This window comes from Panthera pardus, unplaced genomic scaffold (assembly GCF_024362965.1).
Source record: "Panthera pardus isolate Hobbes unplaced genomic scaffold, ASM2436296v1 HiC_scaffold_23, whole genome shotgun sequence".
Taxonomy (NCBI): domain Eukaryota; kingdom Metazoa; phylum Chordata; class Mammalia; order Carnivora; family Felidae; genus Panthera; species Panthera pardus.
In genome coordinates this window covers 4,775,721-4,795,755 of record NW_026526799.1, presented here as the reverse complement: position 1 = coordinate 4,795,755, position 20,035 = coordinate 4,775,721, and the positions used below count along the sequence as shown (strand labels likewise).

The following is a 20,035-nucleotide window of genomic DNA, read 5'->3' as shown; positions in this document are numbered from 1 at the left end:
CAGGATGTCAGTTCCGGGCGTGGCCTCAGGGACCTAATACCCGCCCGTTTTACGACAGGATATTTGTAGAGCAAAAGGTCAAGGCCAGAGAAAATACAGGATGCCCGGTTAAATTCGAATTTTAGATAAACAAGTTTTTTTTTTTCTTATAAGTATGTCCATGCAGTCTTTAGGACATCTCATTCGAAAAAACTATTGATTATTTAAGTGAAATCAGAATTTAACTGGGTGTCCTCTATTTTTATTTGGTACCTCTGGCAACTCTACCCAAGGCCAGAGAAGAGAGTAAGCAGACAGTGAGGACTGGATCCTAGCTCGGCTCACTCTCTTGCATGCTCTGAGCACTCCCCTCGAAGCTTGGCGTGGGAATGAAATGAAATGCGGTAAGCAAAACCCCATCTTGCAGTGTAGGCAGCTCCCTTTTACAGGAGAGGAAACATGAGACTTGCCTGTGCCAGCAGGTGGCAGAGGTGAGTAAGAACCCAGCGCCTGGCACAGGACCAGGCATATATGACAGGCCCTGAGTACCTGCTTGCTGAATGAGCGACTGACTTAGGAGTCCTCAGGAGGCTGGTGTCGTGAAGTTTTCTTGGCTTTTTGGAGCCAGCTCCATCTTACTGAGCATCCTGTCCTCCAGTCTTCCGGCCCCCCTTTCCCTCCCATGCCCTCAAACATGGCTGGAAGGAGAGGATCAGATATGCTTCATTAAGAGCTGGGTTTTATTCACAACTTCAACAGGGAAGCAAGAAATACAGCAGGGACATAATTTGTGTCTGCATTGGCAATATTCCTGGCGACACAACCAGAAATCACACTAATGGAGTCACAGAGATTTGAGGCCAGGTTTTACGTCCAGATGGGGCCACTGCCAGGGTCCCGTTGAGCTCCTCCCCTGGGAGGGCACGGTCCAAGCCACGTCGTCGTATCTTCCTCATTAATGGTGTCACTTCTGCACCACTTGCACCAGCAGCCTCCTGTACCGAAGGGGAACACACAGAAGAACTGACCTGGGTGGAGGGGGGAAATGACAGGGGCATCCTGCCATTCCTAAGTGCTAGGCGTCCACAGAGGCAGGCAGGCGCAGGCTCTTAGCCTAGGCAACCTCCTAGCACCTTTCTCCCAGAAGACGAGGTGGGAGGGGTCGGGGTGGTGGTTTTCCCAGGGTGACAGCCCAACCTCAGAGTGATCATGACAGTCAAGGAGATCACAGAAGTGAAGTCCATGTGCGTGCCTGGCCCTGGGCCAGTGTCAACGTTTTCCCTCCCCCGCCCTCAGCTCTGCCCCAGACCTCACTTCTGAAGCCCCATCCTCTAGTGCTAGGTACTGCTTCCTCTGAGACTTGCTAGTGGGTCTGCATGCTTTAGGCCTTCAAGACCACCAGCCCCAGCCAGAGGTGACATCACCTCCGTTCAGACTCAGCCAGCCCAAGCTCCTGGCCCTTACATCTGAGGTCCCCAGGGGCTGGCAATTCTGTGCATGAGGAGGACCAGGCATGCTGACCGGGGCTGGAGTTAGACCTTCTCTAGGGAATGCCCCCTCCCTTCCTTCAAAAAGTGTGCACTATATGCTGGGCACAGTGGAGTTATGAAGGGGAGTCTGTAACAGGTGCTGCTGATAGCTCCTGTTTACGAAGTGCTTTCTATGTGCCAGGCGTCATGCTGAGCATGTGACACAAACGGTCTTGTTTAATGTGAGATGGGCGCTATCAATCCCATTTTATAAATGAGGAAGATGAGGCTTAGAGGGGTTAAGTGACATTTTTAAGGTCACACAGCTACTAGTTAGGTGAGGAGCCTAGCACGCTGTCCCCAGAACCCACATTCTACCACATTACACTGCCTTCTGCCCACAGTAACAAAGTACCGGGAAGGTTGTGTGGGGTGGGGGCCGCCTCAGGAGCAGGGAATGAAGAGCTGCCCTTCTACCAGGCCAGAGACCAAAGCTGGCTTGGCTCTACTTTGGGGCCTTGGATCTCATAGGTCAGTGGTTTATGACCAAAGGTAATCTGGCTCCCTCCCCCGACCCCCTCACAAGAAGGCCTCTGGCAACGTCTGGAGGCATGTTTTTCTGTTGTCACAACTGGGCAGGGGGAGGATGCTCTAGTGGATAGAGACAAGGGATACCAGAAACTTCCTACAATGCACAGGACAGCCCCCACAACAAAGAATCATGCAGCCCAGGATGTCAAGAGTCCTGAGGTTGAGAAACCCTGCACTGAGGGTCACTGAGGCAGACGAGTGACTGGGAAGAGCACTGGTCAAGGCGAACAAGGTCTGGACTCCGTCTTGGATGCTGACTCTCCTCCTCTCTGGGCCTCAGGGTCCCAACTGTAGCGGTAAGTATCCCCGAGGCACGGCAAACGTGGACAGCTGGGGTGGGGCAGGCCTGGGGGTGGGGGGCACGTCCTGCTGCAAGAGGCTGGCTAATCCTAGGCTGTGACTTTACACTGAGGACTCGGTGAGGGGGAACTTCTTCCCTACTGGGAAGGTCAGCTTCCTTTCTTCAAAGTCTTCTCCCTTTGAACTCTGGATCATGGGGAGAGCCTGGAATCCCTGGCTTTCTGGGGCCCATCATACCTGGGGGAGAAGTCACACCCTAAGCCCCGTGCTGGAACCAGGAGCAGCTGGGTCTCTCCTGGTCCTGAGGTGGGAGCCTGGCTCACCTGGGGGTGAGGTGCTGGGCTGCTAAGGCTCATGCCCAGAACTTTCTTTAGCAGGAGGATCCTGGGCAGATCGTGACTCAGCTGCCGTCTCTGGTCCCTCAGGGAGATGTGGGGAGCTGTTCCCGAGAGGAATGGGCTGGGGGTTTCCAGACTCTTCTTGCCCATGAAGTGACCTAGAAAGGAGGTGCCAAGGCACAAGGAAGGTGGGGAGAGAGGATCCCATCTCAGTGGGAAAGTTCCCCATCTCTCCCAACTTTCAGTTCTCATGGCAGGAGGATCCACGGGCAACCTTCCTCCTCCCTCTCCTCCTCCTCACCAAGGAGCCACAAACACCCCGGGTTGGTAGCAAAGCCCACCTCCGCTTTTCCTGAACAGGAGAGAATGGCACAGCTGGAAGGAGGGAAACTGCCAGCTGTGCTGCCTGCTTTCCAGGGGCCGGGCGAGGACAAGGAGGAAAGCGGAGAAGGAAGAAGTGTCTGCCAGGTGCAGGGGCAGAGAAGACACACCAGAGGACAGAAGAGGATTCAGTAGACTCTTGCCTAAGGCCAGGGGCACCGGCTGGCAGGCAGATCTAGGATCCAGACCCAGTTCTGCTTTAACTGGCTGAGCGATCTCAGCCAAGTCACTGAACTGTCTGGGTCTCAAGTTTTCCATCTATTAAATTAGACGGGTTCCAGGGTCCTCATCCGCGCAGACGCCAGAGTCCGTGGCTGAGGAACGGCCTGAGAAGGGAAATGGGATCAGAGCACGGAAAAGGGCGCTTGCGCGGGTCCCGAAGACTTACCGGTGGCCCAGAGGTTGCCCCGCGGGTGCACTCGGATCTTGCTGGCCCTGCTGCGGGGCTCCGGAGAATCCCAGCTGAGCGGCGCGGCGCCCGCAGCGAGCAGAGCGAAGAGCAGGAGGCCGCCTAGCAGCCGAGCGCCCCCCGCCCGCAGGGTCATGGCTGAGCCCTCGCCGAGCCTCCGCCCCGGCGCGCTTCGCAGCCGCTACGGCCGGGGCGCCAGCCTTCCCACCTTTTAAACCCGCGCTCCTGGGGGGGCGGAGCCTGCTCCGAGGAACCCGCCCCCGGCGCGCTCGCGGCCGCCCCGCCCCCGCAAGATGCGAGGCGCCGCGCCCAGCCGCTTGGGCCACCGCCTGGGTACCGCGTCCGCAGGGCGGGCGCCCAAGCCCACTATCTTCAGGCAGAGGACCCCCCATTACGGGGAGGGGGGGGCGGGGCGAAGCCCGTTCCCCTGGCCGCCCCCTCGCGGCTCCCACTGGTTTTCGGGCCACGAGTGGTTACTTCTTGGGAGTCTCTCATTTATAAGGGTAGAAGTGGGGGCGAGGACACTGGCGCTGCGGTGCCCAGCAAAGTCCCGGGCACCAGGCGAGCCATAAAATGCCTGCCAGCCCTTCCCTCTTCGGGAATACGACCCGTGTTCACCCTACTCTCGGCCCTCTCACCGCCAGCTCACCAGAGGTGATGTCGAAACCACAGCAGGTGCTGGGGTGGGCAATGCAGAGCAAGGGATGGGGGGATAGCGAACACCCCTCACCCCAGGAACGGACGCTCTACTTGGGGGGCGACCAGCCTTCACTTCGGCCGAAAGCGGATCTCTGGGTCAGGGAAGTAGAAAGAGCACCAGACCAAGAGTTCATATACAAAACCGTGTGACCTCGTTGAAGCTCACTTTCTTCGGCTGTAAAACAGTAATAACCACGCTGCCCCGTTTTTAATAATTTTACATTTCTTAGCACAGTCACGTTGTGGCAGGAAGCAGCAGTCCTGCAGACGGCCCTCTCACAGCCAGCACTCTCCTCCTCCCAAGTCCACACCTGTTTTGGAAAGAACTTTTGGGTCAGTGGCATCACTTAATGAGTAAGACACTGTGCTCCAGAATAATACTTTTATTTGTGCTTAAAGGTTCACTAAACACCAATGTTCGGGAGCATGAAGGTAGGCACAGTAGGGAGACAGAGGGTAATTCCCAGCTGCCAAGGGAGTTTACCGTTTCATTGGAGAAACAGAGCACCAAAGGAGTGAATGCAGACCAACCCGGGGTTCTGGGCTCTTCCCTGAAACACTGCACAGTGTGGCTGTGACAGAACCTACGCCCCAGTGTGGCTCAGTAATGCTGCTTCGTATTATTATAATCTCACATGTATCCAGCGCAGCACGGGCTGCTAACTCTATGGATCACCATCCTAAACAGGGAAGTGTATATGAGAGGCTGGTTGTCATGCTGAATTCCCAGGAGCATGACCTACAGGACAGGGACACTCCATTTCTGGCCCTGGCTTTTTCCCCCAATCTCCTTGCTTCTCACCCCCCATCCTGGCATTTACACCTCTCTGCATTCTTGTCACTGTTTAGCTGCGGTGTACAGATATAGCTCTTATCACCTTCCCATCACAATTCCCTCTGTGACCCCCTCCCTCTCCTCTGGCCCACGGATGTAGAAATTAGTGGGAACACACACGAGGAACCTTATTTGGAACCTTATTTGGTAGGTTTATCTCTCATTTTATAACTGGAAACAGGCTCAGAGGTTGAGTCACTCGCCCAGACGTCACACCAGAATCAGACTTCGGGTCTGCCTGGATCACTCTGTCAGGCCCCCAAAGTCATGCGGGGCAGATGCTATTTCCCTAAACCACACCCACTCCCATTTTGCCATCAAAGTGTAACCATCTCAAAGCTGGTTTAGATTTCTCAGCGGAGAAAGGGAGCAGGCACTGAATTTAGAGTTCGCCCTCGCTTCTAAAGGTGACCCTGGGACCGTGGGTTCTGCTCTGACAGGTTCGTTTACACTCCAGACAAGCCTCCTCTGTCACAGCATGGGTCCACAGCTACAAGACTGTCCCCAGGTGCCCCCAGGGGGATCATTTTATCTGTCAGGCTAGCACAGCAAGCACGGGGGCCTGAGAACCCTGCAGAAAGAAGCAGGGTAGCAGCCCCACCGCCAGCCATAAAACACTGTCCCAGGCATGAGCAGCACTAGGCAAGCAGAGAGGGTGGCTTGCCCAAGACCACAATTCCAAGCTCGATGCCCCAGTGAGTGTGCTAGGCTCTGAGTTTAGAACGAGGACCTCAAGTGCCCGCTGCCTGTTCCCCGAGTCTCCTGTGACGGCAAGGGAAGTCTAAGGGCTGCCATCCCACTGGGAAGACGGACAGTGAATCATCTGGAGGCTCGTGGAGAAGCTCTTCAGTGCTCACACTTGGCCCTTCCCAGGTTTCTACAACATTCAAGGATATCCGAAGGCGCAGAGAAGATTCATAGGACAATCCAAAAGATGATTAAGGGGTGAACGATACACGGCAAATCCTGTTATAACCAATGCCGAAGAAACATTTAAACTGCACCATGGTTTTTAATCAAAGATGGCTTTGAATAAAGGACACATGTATTACTCTTTGCTATATTTTCATTAAATTAGGATCAATTACAAGTTACATCTTTTCACAACTGCATCTTTTCTGTTGTTGTTTTCCAAAAGTACTTACACGCACGTTCCTTTGATCACCAACACTATTTTGACGTAGTAAAGACTGGTATGACGCCCATTTTACAGATGGGTTAACGCAAGGACAAAGCGAGTTAGTCACACAAAAACTAATAAACAAATGGAGAAAACCAGAGTGGACTTCACACACGTGAAAGTTGCAGAGGACAACAGAGGAAGGGAAAAGCAGAAACTTAGACACACACGAGTCTGGTGAAAAGGAAGGACAGTAAACCCAGAGCTGCTCAGAAAAGGACGCTGTAGGAGCACTGGTGGCAAACTCTTGAGCACAGATCTGTGCCCGTGTGGGCCGGGAGGCTGAAGAGAAGCACGCTGAGCTATATCTCAGGTCCTGCTCAGGAAAGCAGTGTATCATCAGGAAAACAGCAGGATCCTTAAGAGAGGAGAGGAGACTCAGGGATGCAGGATGCAATTTCTCAGCCAGAGGGAGCACATAAAGATGAGCTAGACAATCAGAACACTAACCATTAGTAAGGAAATACTGCAGAAACCGAAACTGCCAAAACACAGAGCGGTTTTTAAAGGCGATATTCAGAAAAAGAGAGAATACCTCCATCTGACAAAGTGAGGGCAATCCCAACGGTGGCTAAGGGGGCAAAGCAGCTGCTGCTCAGGGACGTCCCGAAAACCCGAGAGAGGGGGCGGCCCCAGGCCCAGCACTCATGTTACCTGGCTGGAACCACCGTGTACTTCAGGGGACATTTCAGTAACTGAAATAAATACCCCTTGAGGTCCAGAGCGCCTCACTATTTCTAACCGATTCGCTCATCTGAGCAAGCCCACGGGACAGCCTAGTGCCTCTGAAGAATTCCCAAGAGCCCTGTGGGCGTGGGATCTATTCCCCTTTTTAAAACTTTTAAATGAAATGGTCTCATCAGACCATTTCATTGAAAGGGTCTGATCAGATATGAAATGAAAGGGTCTCATCAGATATGACAGAGGTACAAGGACAGGGTGATGACCCCTAACAGCGTGACATGAAAACAGCAGCAGGCAGGTCTCTGAACTTCTGGTTTCTCTTATGTAAAATGCAAGTTTATTCTGAAGACTGAATGAGAGAAAATACAAATCTGTCACAGATTCAAAAGCACTTAGCAGAGCACACGGCAGAGTCTAAGTACCCTGTCCTATTAGCTGGGTCCTGGGAAAAGCAGAGCCTGCCTCACATCTGAAGCCCATTACAGGGGAGGGAGGGGTCCCCGGGTAGCCTCTAAAAGTGTGCGGACACCACAGTCAGCAAAACGCCCGTTACACTGCAAGCTGTCTGGCAGACTAAAAAGGCCAGCATATTGACCTCAGCTTCTGGCCCATTCCAAGAGACAAGCTCTAGAGCGATTGCTCTTTTTTCGCTTAAATAAGTTGTCAGGCTGACCACTTTGATCAAGTCTCATGCCGGGGATCTAGTTGCCCGCCTGACACAGATCCAGAGTACAAACTCTCTTAACTAGACTCCTTGATTTAAAGCTGGAATCCAGCTTATCAATCTAAATCAACTGGCCAATTAAAGGAAAGGGAAACGACTCTTAACCAAGAGTAGGTACCGTTCCAGAAACTCCCAAGATTTGTAGAATAGGGATTTATAGTTTAAAAATCATATTCTCTCCCTCCACATATGATATGTATACATATTCAATATAATGTAACTGTATATGAGAGTCATATTCAATATAATGTAACAGCATATGAGAAGGAAGTCAGTCTTGTTTTTACAACAAAAACGAGAAAAAGCAAGAGAAAAGATTCTTTGCTGGAGAGGATGGAGGTTGCATATAACAGACCTGAGGGGGAGTTGGCCAGAATGGAGAAGAGGGAAGAGATTTTATGTTTCTTAAAAGAGGCCATGAGTTTTAAAAGGTTAAGGGACACCGTTCTACAGCCGGTGTTGCCGGAAGGAGTTGCGAACCAAGTCTACGGCTCTCCTCCGGCGGACGGCGGAATGTCTGACGTGTCTTGTGAGCACTAACCCACCTCCCATTTCATCCTTTCCTCTCCCACACTTGGTCCCACCCTGGACTCTTCAGTTATGTTATATCTAATCCCATGGTAGGTACCACGCGTATCTTGATAAGCTGTTCCAAGCCCTTCCTGGAACAAATCCTTCTGGAACAATTTATTGATCGATCAATAAATCTAAAACGTGCAAAGCACCGTGACAGGGAGGAGAGGGTACACAAGGATGAGCCAGAGGCTGGCCTTGTCTCCACGCCCCTCAGGAACCCGTCGGGATGTGGGACACACACATGACCCACCACTCGGAGCGCGCTGTCTAGGAGGACGTGGACAACGGGGAGGGGCGGGCTGGGAAAACAAGAAACAAAGAAAAGGAAAAAAGAGGGCTCAAACCAAGTCCTGACGGCACCGAGCAAGAAGCACTAGCGGAGAATGAAACACACTCCTCCCCTGAGCTCCCTCCGCGTCTGTGACCCCACTTACGGGCGCCCTGTGGGAAAAGTGTTCACATGTGGCTCCGGTTAAGGCACGGAGTTCCTAGCAGTTCCCTGCTTTACTCAACTTGTACCCCCAGGGGCAGGACCAGATCTGGCACAGACTAGATGCTCAGTAAGTGTCTGCCGAGTGCAAGAGCTGTTAGCAGGTGGAGAAGTGAGCAGGCGCTCCAGGCGGAGCGACCAGCATAAGCAAAGGCTAGATGTCTATCCACTGAGACCAACGTCAAGGGTAGAAGAGCTGAGAAAAAATCCTATATGACACTCGGAAGGCAATGTCTTCACCATTAAAAAAAATTTTTTTTTAGTGTTTATTTGAGAGAGAGAGACAGAGAGACAGAGTGAGACAGAGTGCCAGCAGAGGAGGGACAGAGAGAGAGGGAGACACAGAATCCAAAGCAGGGAGACACAGAAGCCGAAGAAGGCTGTTAGCACAGAGCTGGATGCGGGGCTCGAACCCACGAACTGTGAGATCACGACCTGAGCCGAAGACGGACGCCTAACCGACCGAGCCATCCAGGCACCCCCTTCACTATTTTTTTTTTTTTAATAATTCCTGCATATTCTAGTCTTTAATGAACATTTCTTAGTTACAGAGAATTCCTTCTATGCCCAGACTCAACACTTGTGTGTTAAGGCTCATATTTGTTGTTTATTTCTAAAAGTCTATCTGATATTACTTATAGTTCTAGTAAGGGAGAATGCTAACAAAGATATACTTTGCCAGAAAATAGTCTGAATAGGCCGTCCTGACAGACAGGAGCATCTTGAGGAAGGTGGACAATCCATTTAACTGGCTAGAATCAGCTGGATCATTCCAGAAGCTCAACAGCGATAAATGTCATAAGAAGGGTGCCCTCAGATGCTGAGATAGCCCTACACACTGTCCTTAGAGGTTGTATGGACTTGGTAACACACGAGAGCAAATGACCAAAATATGCACTTAAAGGTCACAGAGCCCTTATTCTCAGCCTAGGCTCTCTGAGAAGCCTCGGACTCCTTAAGAAAGGTGACAAACACCAATGCTTCTCCCACCGAGAAAGAAAATGCAGGAAGAGTCCAAGGACGAACACAAAAGGGAAGAAAACAGGATTAACATAAAAAATTCTAGAAAGAGAACATGTTGTTTAAATGGAACCACGGGGAGAGAAAGTTTTCAGATTCAAATCTGGCAAGAACAAGATAATGTACTTACTAAATAACAGGAAAGTGCAAATCACTTTAATGATTCATATGCTCTGCCCCAGAATAACAGCTCAACAATAATGCTGCCCTAAGTTACCGCCTCTGGCTCCAATGCATGGTTACGCTGAACATTTAGAACAAGCTACTAGATGTTACTAGTAGCACAGTACAGCGTCTATAAAACAGCGCCCCTGTATTAGAGGAGCCTGCAATTTGATGGGGGAACTTGCAGCCATGTCCACAAACTTACACATCATTTATGGTCCAAAAAGAGACGCTTTTTAAACAGGGCACTAAAATTAATTAGCAAGCGGAAATGATCTTGAACAGGCACAGACTGGCATGTGGCAGGGAAACTGAGACATACAGTCACCAGGCAAAGGGAACCACTGACTGTGTTTCTGGATTCAGGTGATGGCATTGAGAAGTGGAATGACAGGGGTAAATGTAGGGCTTGTAAGTGACTAATAAGTATGGTGGGAAAATGAAAAATCTATGTGACCACTCCTGCGAAGAAAAGGTGAAATCTGGAGGGGGAGTTTGCAGGAATGGCTGTGAGCTTAAGTTTAAAGAGGGGACAATCAAGTGGAAGCATCCAGAGGGAACAAAGAGACATGGGCCAGAAGTGAGGACAGGTATTTGGGAATAACTTGTAGAGAATTCCTCGCTGGGCTGGTGACAGTTGGGTGAGTCACAGCCGAGAGGCAACCCCAAGATCAAATTCTCACTTGAAGTTTTACTGATCTTGATGGCTCTTGGATCCCCAACACTCACAACGGGCAAGCCCTCCGAACTGCCCGCTAGCCTAGCCAAATCTCAAAGAGCTTACAATTCCATAAAACACCAAAATGGACATCTCTGGTGTGTCAGCCATTCTCGAAGAGCTTTTAGAACACATTATGCTGACTAATAATACAATTGCCCAGCTTTAAGTCAGTCTTAGGTGTTAGCACTAAACTAGACAACATACAAACGGATAACATAAAACCTCTCTCCCAGAATAATCTTTATTTTTGGCTGGTAGAGTAATTCAAATATTCCTGAATGATTTGATTGCTTCGCAGACAAATTCAGCTGTTGCCTCCAACAAGAGCATCTAGCACAGGAGCAAAAACAAAACTGGGTGTGAAAATATGCAAATGAGGGAAATATTACTGTCTTAACTGCGTAAGCGTGTCCGGAGAAGATATCTGGACAGCTGAGGATACAAGTACGAGGATGCTTACACTCAGGCAGGCTAGGATCACAAGGCACCCCAGGGGCAGCGAAGCACACTGCTTCTCCAGGGCAGTCCCCCAGAGGACGCTACAGAAACAGAGCCTGGGCAATCAGGCCAAGCAGTTAACCCCCGTCCTCTGCGGGTGATCAGGAGGGAAGAAATGGAGTGAATGGCAATTTTCTACCATTCTGCACACAGGAGACTGCTGCCACGTTCTCGTGGCGCAGGAGAAAACCTAAGTACAATATAAGCCTCACGGGCAGATTCAAAGAAGCACTTGTTAGCAGGGATTTGCCAAGTTTCATACTCGGCTGAGATCATTAAGAGCCCACATCCAAAGTCTCAAGGCTAAAACCTAGTTAATGGACTTAGGATGGCACTACTCCCTATACGGGAGAGCTTCAGAAGATTAACTGTTCTTATTTTTAAACTGTCTCTGTTTTTTAATGATAATTCCATCAGCATTAAAGTGTGGACTGATTCCTACTTCAGCTGAGCAAATAATGGAACCTGCTCATTTAGCCCCACACAGAAAATTTGCTTACTTTCAGGTTTCACATTAATACAAGGAGAGAACAAAAAGAATCAAGAGTACTTTGTACTTAAAAACACACTGGCTTACCCTACGCTACCATTTCCCAAACTGCCTCCATATTAGAAGAAGAAAAACACAACCGGGCCTGGCATTCACCGCTTTAAAACCCTGCCTTCCTGAATGAAGTCTGCATCAGAGAAAAGCGAAGCCAGGCACTTAAGAGAACAGGTTCAGGCAAAGTAGTTTTTAAAAAGCAAGGAGCATGCCTGGCCTCCAGCACCTTCCTCTGGCTTCCTCCAGATGCCGAAAACACACTGCCACCGTGTAGAAAGGGCTGAGAGTCTCAAGTGAAGAAAAGGGCAGGAGCCTTTACAGCACAGTGAGGGTTTTCTGAACCTTCCAGCAACACAAACCGCGCCTCTACCCATCTGGGTCACACCCCAGTGAAGAATCAATTTCATGGCTAAGAGATTTCCTACGAATGTCAACGGGCATTGCTGCTCCACAAAAACAAAAACAAAACACACGCACAAACAAGAAACAGTTGTTGGTATCAGGACAACCTTCTTAGCTGAAGGACTGTTCACATCAAAGTCTGTATCTCCCCAAGGGTGCTAAGAACCGGCAGAGGAAGGCAAAGCTTTCCCGACAAACACAAGTCAGGGATAAGGGGTTCGATATGCAAAGTCTTTTATTTAAAATTTGAAAAGTTAAGACTTACGACCACCTCAGTCTACGCCATTCCCACCTCATAGGGAGGAATGACGGGTTCAGACTCGTGCAGAGCTGCATGAATTTACAGAACTCTGTAGGCACTTTAGAAGTGAAGCTTGGCTTCAAAATACAAACACTGGGGGCTTTGGCTCAACCTTTTAATATAAAAAATTCACTGATGTACAAAAATGTGAAAGTGTGACAATGACAACATATGAAATCCTGTGATTGAGAGTCCCCTCGAGAGCGCGCCATGGTGCCCGTGCACCCGCCCACACATACCCTGGCGTGGAAACAGAAGCTAATGCAAACCATTGCTACCAAGAAGCGCCGACATGAGCATTCTCCACTCCACCAATCACAGATCAGTATCTACTCTGAACATTCAGTAACGAAAAGTACGGCATCTTCCGGGAACAGCAAGGCAGACTTCTTACTCACGATGGACCAGCACAAATAAACCCAGCAAAAAGAGTACCGCATACTGGAAAATAAACACAGAACATCACAAGTCAGGGAAGCTTTTAAAAGTTTACAGGTCCTCGGAGTTCATGAATAAGCGGGTCTTTGTGGCCGTGATAAATTACTAAATGATCCAACTAGCTGGTAATCCATTTAACAGTTTTCCAAAATTAAGCAAAAGATCATATATATATATATATATATATATATATATTTTTTTTTATTAGAGAGCGAAAAAGAGAGAGAGTGTGACTGGGGAGAGGGGCAGAGGGACAGAGACAGAGAAAATCTCAAGTAGGCTCTATGCTCAGCACAGAGCCCAACGCGGGGCTCGATCCCGCTACTCTGGGATCATGAGCTGAGCCGAAATCAGGAGTCAGACGCTCAACCAACTGAGCCACCCAGGAGCCCCCAAAAATCCCATTTTTAATGAAACAAACAGTGTAGGCTCTTACCTTAAATTTAGGGTAGTCATTCATGAGGATCGTCACAATCCCAATATAAGGAACAAATCTAAACAAACAAACAAAAAACTGATCATCACAGAACTCCCCAAGCAGCCATTCTCATTAACCAAATATTCTCAATTATCTTCCACAGAAAACTAATTTTTCAGTTCACAAAGTCCATTCGCACAGACTGTCCTAGAAGATCCTTTCAACAACTCATGTGACAGGGAAGTTAGGAATATCACCATTTTATAGATGAGGAAACAGATGCTCGTGCCTGAGGTCCATGGCTTCTGTGGCCAAGAACCAGAACCAGATCTAAGGTCTCAGGCCTCTACATGGTGGCTCTCAGGCCACATGCGGACTCAGTGCTAGGGGCTGGGTTTGTGGTCATAACCTTCAGGGAGTGGTCAATATCTCTGGGGAGACAAGGCAAACACAGCCAGATTGTTATAAGGTACTTCATATTAAATGTCCAAAAAGAGAGCGAAAGAGCTCCATTACAGTACTGAAGATTTCAGCACCCTCTCACTTGTTCGCCACCTGTACTCTGGCTCTCTTAATCCTGAACCTTTTTCCAGAACAGTTCAAATCACCATATGCAGCAGACCAGTCTCACCAACCATCTTCCTTCACATGTCTGCAGAAGCGGACTTTGAGGACCACAAACTTTCCCTGAAACCCCTTCCTCCGTGGTTTCTCTAACACACCACAAATCTATTTCTCTACCTACCTCTTGGCTGCTATCCCTTTGGTGTTTTTTCACTAGTCTTTCTTTCCCCTCGCCCCTAAAGTTTATCCCCTGAAAACTAGGTAAAACCACTGTTAAATAACCTCATAGACCTGATATATTTCCTTTGAAGTCTTTACCACAATATTTTTAAAGTTTATTTATTTATTTGGGGGGCGGGCAGAGTGAGAGAGAATCCCAAGCAGGCTCTGCACTGTCAGCGCTGAGCCCAACATGGGGCTCGAACCCATGAACCACGTGATCGTGATCTGAGCTGACATCAAGAGTCGAACGCTTAACAGACTGAGCCCCCCAGTTTTTTTTTTTTATTATGAAACTAGCTGCACAACTAGCTGTGTAGCGTCTGTCTCTCCTACGAGACTCTAAGCTCTGTAAGCGCAAAAACGATGCCAGTCTTGCTCCCCAGTGTATCCTCAAGGCCAAACATAACACCTTGCACCGGTCGTAGGCATCTAGCAAATAACTGCCTGACTGAATGTTTGCATGTCCAGGCCTCTTTTTTCCCCTTTCCCTTGGAGACCTCATTTGCTCCAGGACTCCACTTCTCCCCTCGATGCAAAATACTCAACTTCCTAAGAATTCAGGGGGGAAAGAAAAGGTCAGCAGGGGCCGTCAACGTGGAAGGAGATGGCACTTAGCAAATGAACAACTTTCTTCTTTCTCCTCCTGTTTTACCGCCTCCACTTTTACTCCAGGGTGGGCTCCATGATACTGACCCAGAGCCTGTCCTAGAGAAGGGAGGCTGGACTGAGGTGGAGACTGAACTTTGCGTACTTTAAAACAGCCCAGATGCTTCTACTATTCAGGGCTGTGCGCCATGCCAAAGGTGCACAATGGGCAACGACCTCTGACATCACCCCTCCCTATCGAAGCCTTAAGGCAAGCTTGAAAAGCAGAAGTTTTGTCTTTGGTGCACTTCACTTCCTTTGAAGAACTCCTCTTACTTCCTGTCTCCGGTCCTCACCCCGTCCTGGCAGCATTACCAGACCCATCCCTCTCTCTCCCCATTCCCAAACTCTCACTCCATAAGTTGGTGTTTCCTAAAACCTAGGCCTCCTTTGTCAGAAACACGTGGATAGCCTGTTAAAACGTGGCGGATCTTCCCCAGATTTGTGGAGTCAGAGCATCTATGGAGGGTGGGGCCCAGATAGTGCTTCTGCACTCTCGGGTAGCAGAGACTCAGTTCTAGCTAGTGAGGTGCCTGGACCTGGCATGTGGAGGCAAATAATACCCCTCCTAGGGCCCAGGCTTTAGTTTCAACCCCTGGGACCTCTAAGAGCTGAACATTCACAGTCCCTCCAGGGTGGCAGAGCTAAGTTCCAGGAGGGTAGATTCAGGTTTTCTATAGTTTTAATACGTATTTTTTCTTTTTAATGTTTTAACTGTTATTGTCTCATTTATAGCATCTTCATAGAAGCAATAGCTTTCTGTGGGGTGAATCATCTAATTTAAGAATGTGAAGACAGGGGTGCCTAGTGGCTCAGTCGGTTAAGCATCTGACTTGGTTTCGGCTCAGGCCACGATCTCATGTTTTCCTGAGCTTGGGCCCCATGTTGGGCTCTATGCTGGCAGCACGAAACCTGGTTGGGATTCTCGCTCTCCCTCTCTCTCTGCCCCTCCTCCACGCACACTGTCTCTGTATCTCTCAGAATAAATAAATAAGCTTACAAAAAAAAAGGATGTAAAGACAGATGCCTCACAGTCAAATGCAGACTAAATGCGATAAAAGCACCTGTGATTTCCACTAAACCAGGGCCAGGCTGCTTATTCTGGTCTGATGATTAATCCGCAGCCATTCTCACAGACAAGACTTTTGCTGTTCCCTCCACGCATTATCCATGCTCCAAGAGCCTTCGGCTCCCAGTGATCATACAGCCTGCTTATGGGTTACCCGTGGAAGTGTCTTGCCCCCCTAAGGCTGGTTTTTTCCTTGCCCCGACACAAGTGAAACGGCAGCAACTTGGACTTTAGGAGCAATGGAAGCAAATAATATGTCAGGCAGCCCGAAGTCAAACAAGAGATTTAATTCTCTGTCTCACTGGTTCCCTCCACGGACAGAGGCACCAAAGGTGCAAATCAAGTGCACAAGGCTACCATTATCGGTCGTCTTAAATTCACATCAGGCGCACGTTTCCCTACTCTGCTCGGAGAAACTCTGCTAAAGCGGAGTTGATAATAAGCAGAAGAAGGTTTAAAAGAAGTGAGACAAGTGCCACCCAGAAAGCCACCTCCAAGAGGTGCTGGTGCCAGGTTAACAACCAGGAGGCAAGGGACGGATAACACATGCCCCTGGGGTTCTTGGGAGCAGAGGTGCTGGGGAGGGACAGACCGGCTGCTCACACTCGGGAGAAAATGATTTTGTCAGCTGTCAAAAGGGAGGCCTCTATCTGGGAGCTGACTTTAAAAGGGTCATTGTCTCTACCCCAGAATGATGTTTCGAGTTAAGGAAAAAGTACACTTGAAAAGCCTCGTCCTTAAAACTGACTTTAGTGAACAGAGCGCTAAATCACTCTGCTCCTTTCTGTGTATGTCTCTCTTCATTGTCACTACATCCCACTGCTCAGCTTCTGCCTGTCTTTTGTCTTTCTCTACTCTTATGGCTAAGGTCCTCTTGTGTCTTTCAACATCCTGAATTTAGACAGAAATCACTCCTACTAGATACTTGGTTGGTTCAGTATTAGTTTCACTTTCTACGGGTTGTCTTTATTACATGTTATAACATGAATAAGGCTTGAAAACATTCTGCTAGGTGAAAGAAGCCAGACATAAACGAAGACCACATATTGTAAGATTCGGTTTATATAAAACATTCAGAACAGGCGATGCATTGAGACACAAAGTAGATTAGCGGTTGCCAGGGGCTGCGGGGAAAGGGGACAGGGGACTGGCTGCCGAGGAGTATGGAGTTTTCTTTTGGGAGTGTGGCCGTGCTCTGAGATTAGACAGTGGTGACGGCTGTGTAACTTTGTGGATATAATAAAACCCACCGAACTGCGCACTTCTACGGGGTGAACTTTATTTTCTAATATATGTGAATTCTATCTCAATAAAAGTGTTTTACCTTTTTATTTAGGGCCTTAGGCCTCAGCGTACAAATTTTTAGTGGGCAACTATTTGAAAATTTTTTTTTTTTTTTTTTTTTTTTTTTTATTGCACAAAGACATTTGTACCAGTCACTGACTGACCTGAAAAAAAGTTATCCTCAAGGTTTGGGTACAGTCTGACTTTGAATGATCAGTTTAGTGTTTTATAAACAAACTTCCACAAAAGGTGGTGCTCTGCCCACTGTGTCAAGGTAAGTGTCAGTATAATCAACGCCAAGTAAATCTGTACAGCTAAGGGTCTGTGCGCCTGCTGTCTCCCAGATGTTTATACTTGATGGAAAGTTATTTAGTTCAGAAATTGCCAGGCTATTCCTTTTCTTAATTAAAAGCTACAAAAAGGTCTGTATTTTCAATGTTGGGATTTTATTTTATTTTTTTAAAGATTGTATTTTTTGGGGGGTGCCTGGGTGGCTCAGTCAGTTGAGCGTCTGGCTCTGGATTTCAGTGTCACGAGTTCAGTGTCACGAGTTCAAGCCTTGTGTTGGGCTCATGCTGAGCACAGAGCCTACTTAAAAAATAAATAAGTAAAATTAAAAAAAGATGTTACTTTTTAAGTAATCTCTTTAATCTCTTTTAAGTAATCTCTGAGCTAGCCAGGTGCCCCTCAATGTTGGGATTTTAGAAATAACACTGTATATAGATAAAGATTTTTAAAAAATTCTTCAGAAAGACATACTTTAAGCATGTTTAGGGGTACCTGATTGGTTCAGTCGGTGAAGCAGGCGATTCTTGATCTCAGAGTTGTGAGTTCAAGCCCTATGTTGGTGTAGAGATTAATTCAAGCATTTTTTAAAATGTTTATTTTTTGAGAGAGAGAGAGAGAGAGAGAGAGTGTGAGTGAGGGAGGGGCAGAGAAAGAGAGAGGGAGACACAGAATCCGAAGCGGGCTCCAGGCTCCGAGCCGTCAGCACAGAGCCCGACGCAGGGCTCGAACCCACGAACCGTGAGATCGTGACCCGAGCCGAAGTCAGCCGCTTCACCGACGGAGCCACCCAGGCGCCCCGGGTGTAGAGATTACTTAAAAGTAAATAAAATCTTTTCTAAAAAAAGGCATACTTAGCTCCAACATAGGAAAAGGAGTTCCCTCGAACTGGAGGCACGCACACAAACAGCTTTACGAGAGACAAAACACACCAGTGCTTGTGCTGCTCCAATCTCTCTGGCCCCAAACCGACGCCTCTCATGCTACAGCTGAGGCGGCTCTCTCACGCTGCACTCTCTGTGGGAAGGGAACTCCTCAGTGTGGTGGCTGATCTCCAGCGGAATCACTGTGAACCCAGTGTCTACATAAGGAGGGCACGTTCTGACAGGGGTCAGAGCCCCACGGGGCATCTAAATAGTGAGAACCGGCAGCTATCCACTTCAGAAGCATTACGCCCGGACTTTTGGTGGGATGGTCCAGAGGGTGGGTTCCAGAGTCGGCCAGACGCCTCCCATCGTCAGCGTGGCCTTGGATAAGCAGCCTAACTTGTCTGTGTTTCCTCATCTGTAGAATGGAAATATTAGGGTTGTTCTGAGGTTAAAATGAGGTAATACTTGTAAAGATTTTAGAATGAGTCTCTGGCACACAGTAAGCCCTGGTAAATGTGAGTTCTCGTTAATACTATTAATAACATGAGGGTAGTAACAATTCCGTATGTCCTCACATCAACAACTTACAATTCCTGTCCTCCACTGATCTGTTCTCCTGATAAAATCTGAAATAAACAGGCTTCATATAACTTTTTAATTTCAGTTGACCTCAATGGTTTTAAGACTGGAAATAAAACAGCACGAAATAAACATGACAAAATTAATCTAGATGGATACTTTAAGTTGCTGACTTAAGAAACTACTCAAGAAATACGTTTCATGAAGCAGGATGAACACTGCTCTGGACCCCCAGAGACTAGACAGTGTAGACATCAGAGTACATGGAAGCTGTCCAGTAATGTTTCTTGAACAAATTAAATAAAAGATGAATTTTTAAAACTGTCACCCCAATCATCATCTCCTCACTAATATTCTTTCACTGGACCCCATTTCCTCCCCTCTGGAGCAACGTACCTCAAGTTTTAGATGTATTCTAAGAATACTTTTTCAAAGGACACAGGGTGATTTGGTAGAACCAGCGTCAAAACATTATACTCAATTGTGTGCGATCAGACGACTGGAAAGAGGGCCGCGTCTCATGTGACACGGGTATCTCAATAAACGCCTCCCCCTGTACTCACCCCCTTGCTCTCCCCACGACATCCTTCTTCTCCAGCCAGTGTTGTCCTTGTTTATAGAGGCCTCGGTCATCAACCGCATTATTATCTCCTTTGGTCAAAAACTTGATATGTCCATTTTGCCTTAAAAGAGTACGGGAGACCCAAATTACCAAATACCTTCACGCCATTTGCAAGCACCAAATCTGCTTTTGTTAACTAAAACTCCAATGGAGCTGTGGTATTTGACCATCGTGCCTAATATCAAAATAATTACCTATGTAGCTAAAAGGATGTTCACAGCTGTGTTTATGAGAGGGAAAAACTGGAAACAGGTTAAAGTCTAACATTCAGGAGTGGAAATAAGCAAGCATTGAGAACGACGTTATAGAAGGACAGTTAATGACACTGGAAGACCATACAAATTTTATTACATGAAGAAAAGATTACGTAATAGCATCGACAGTATAGTCTCATAAAAATATTAAAACAAACACAAGCCACCAATTTTCTGTAAACACAAAGAGCAAAGGAACACATTAAACTACCTCACGGGACATAATCGGCAGTAACCAGTAGGGGAAACTACAGAATAACCGACTTTCTTCAACAAGCTGTGAGGGACAAAGGAAGCAGGAGAAAGAATTTACAGGTTAAATGTAAGAGACTATAAAGCCATATCATATAAGCCAACTGCAACCAAGGACCTTACTTGAATCAAAAAGTCAAACAAACTGCTAAAAAAAAAAAAGTTATGACACAATTGGGAATCTGAACAAAGACTGGACACATAATGATGCAAACATACAGTTGTTCC

General features: G+C 48.0%; 2 protein-coding genes across 5 annotated transcripts in view; both read right to left on the bottom strand.

Moving 5' to 3' along the window:
- Window positions 1-701: 701 nt before the first annotated feature.
- Window positions 702-3,663, bottom strand: NMB (neuromedin B). Its single transcript, XM_019460348.2, has 3 exons — window positions 3,447-3,663; window positions 2,663-2,835; window positions 702-974 (listed from the first exon to the last, which is right to left on the bottom strand). Exons 1-3 carry the CDS (start codon window positions 3,601-3,603, stop codon window positions 810-812), a joined length of 495 nt encoding a protein of 164 aa, XP_019315893.1. The 5' UTR covers window positions 3,604-3,663; the 3' UTR covers window positions 702-809.
- Window positions 3,664-12,222: 8,559 nt separating this feature from the next.
- Window positions 12,223-20,035, bottom strand: part of SEC11A (SEC11 homolog A, signal peptidase complex subunit) — a 40,894-nt gene continuing 33,081 nt past the window's right edge. For 2 of the 4 annotated variants that reach the window (XM_019460352.2, XM_019460349.2), the window contains 3 exons: window positions 19,243-19,362; window positions 13,181-13,238; window positions 12,223-12,747 (listed from right to left, as the gene is read on the bottom strand). In XM_019460352.2, the coding sequence (XP_019315897.1) occupies window positions 12,697-12,747; window positions 13,181-13,238; window positions 19,243-19,362 (229 nt within the window). In that variant the 3' untranslated portion in view covers window positions 12,223-12,696. Of the gene's footprint in view, window positions 12,748-13,180; window positions 13,239-18,496; window positions 18,516-18,688; window positions 18,727-19,242; window positions 19,363-20,035 lie in introns of those variants that run through there. The other 2 variants (XM_019460350.2, XM_019460351.1) reach the window with 2 other exon arrangements.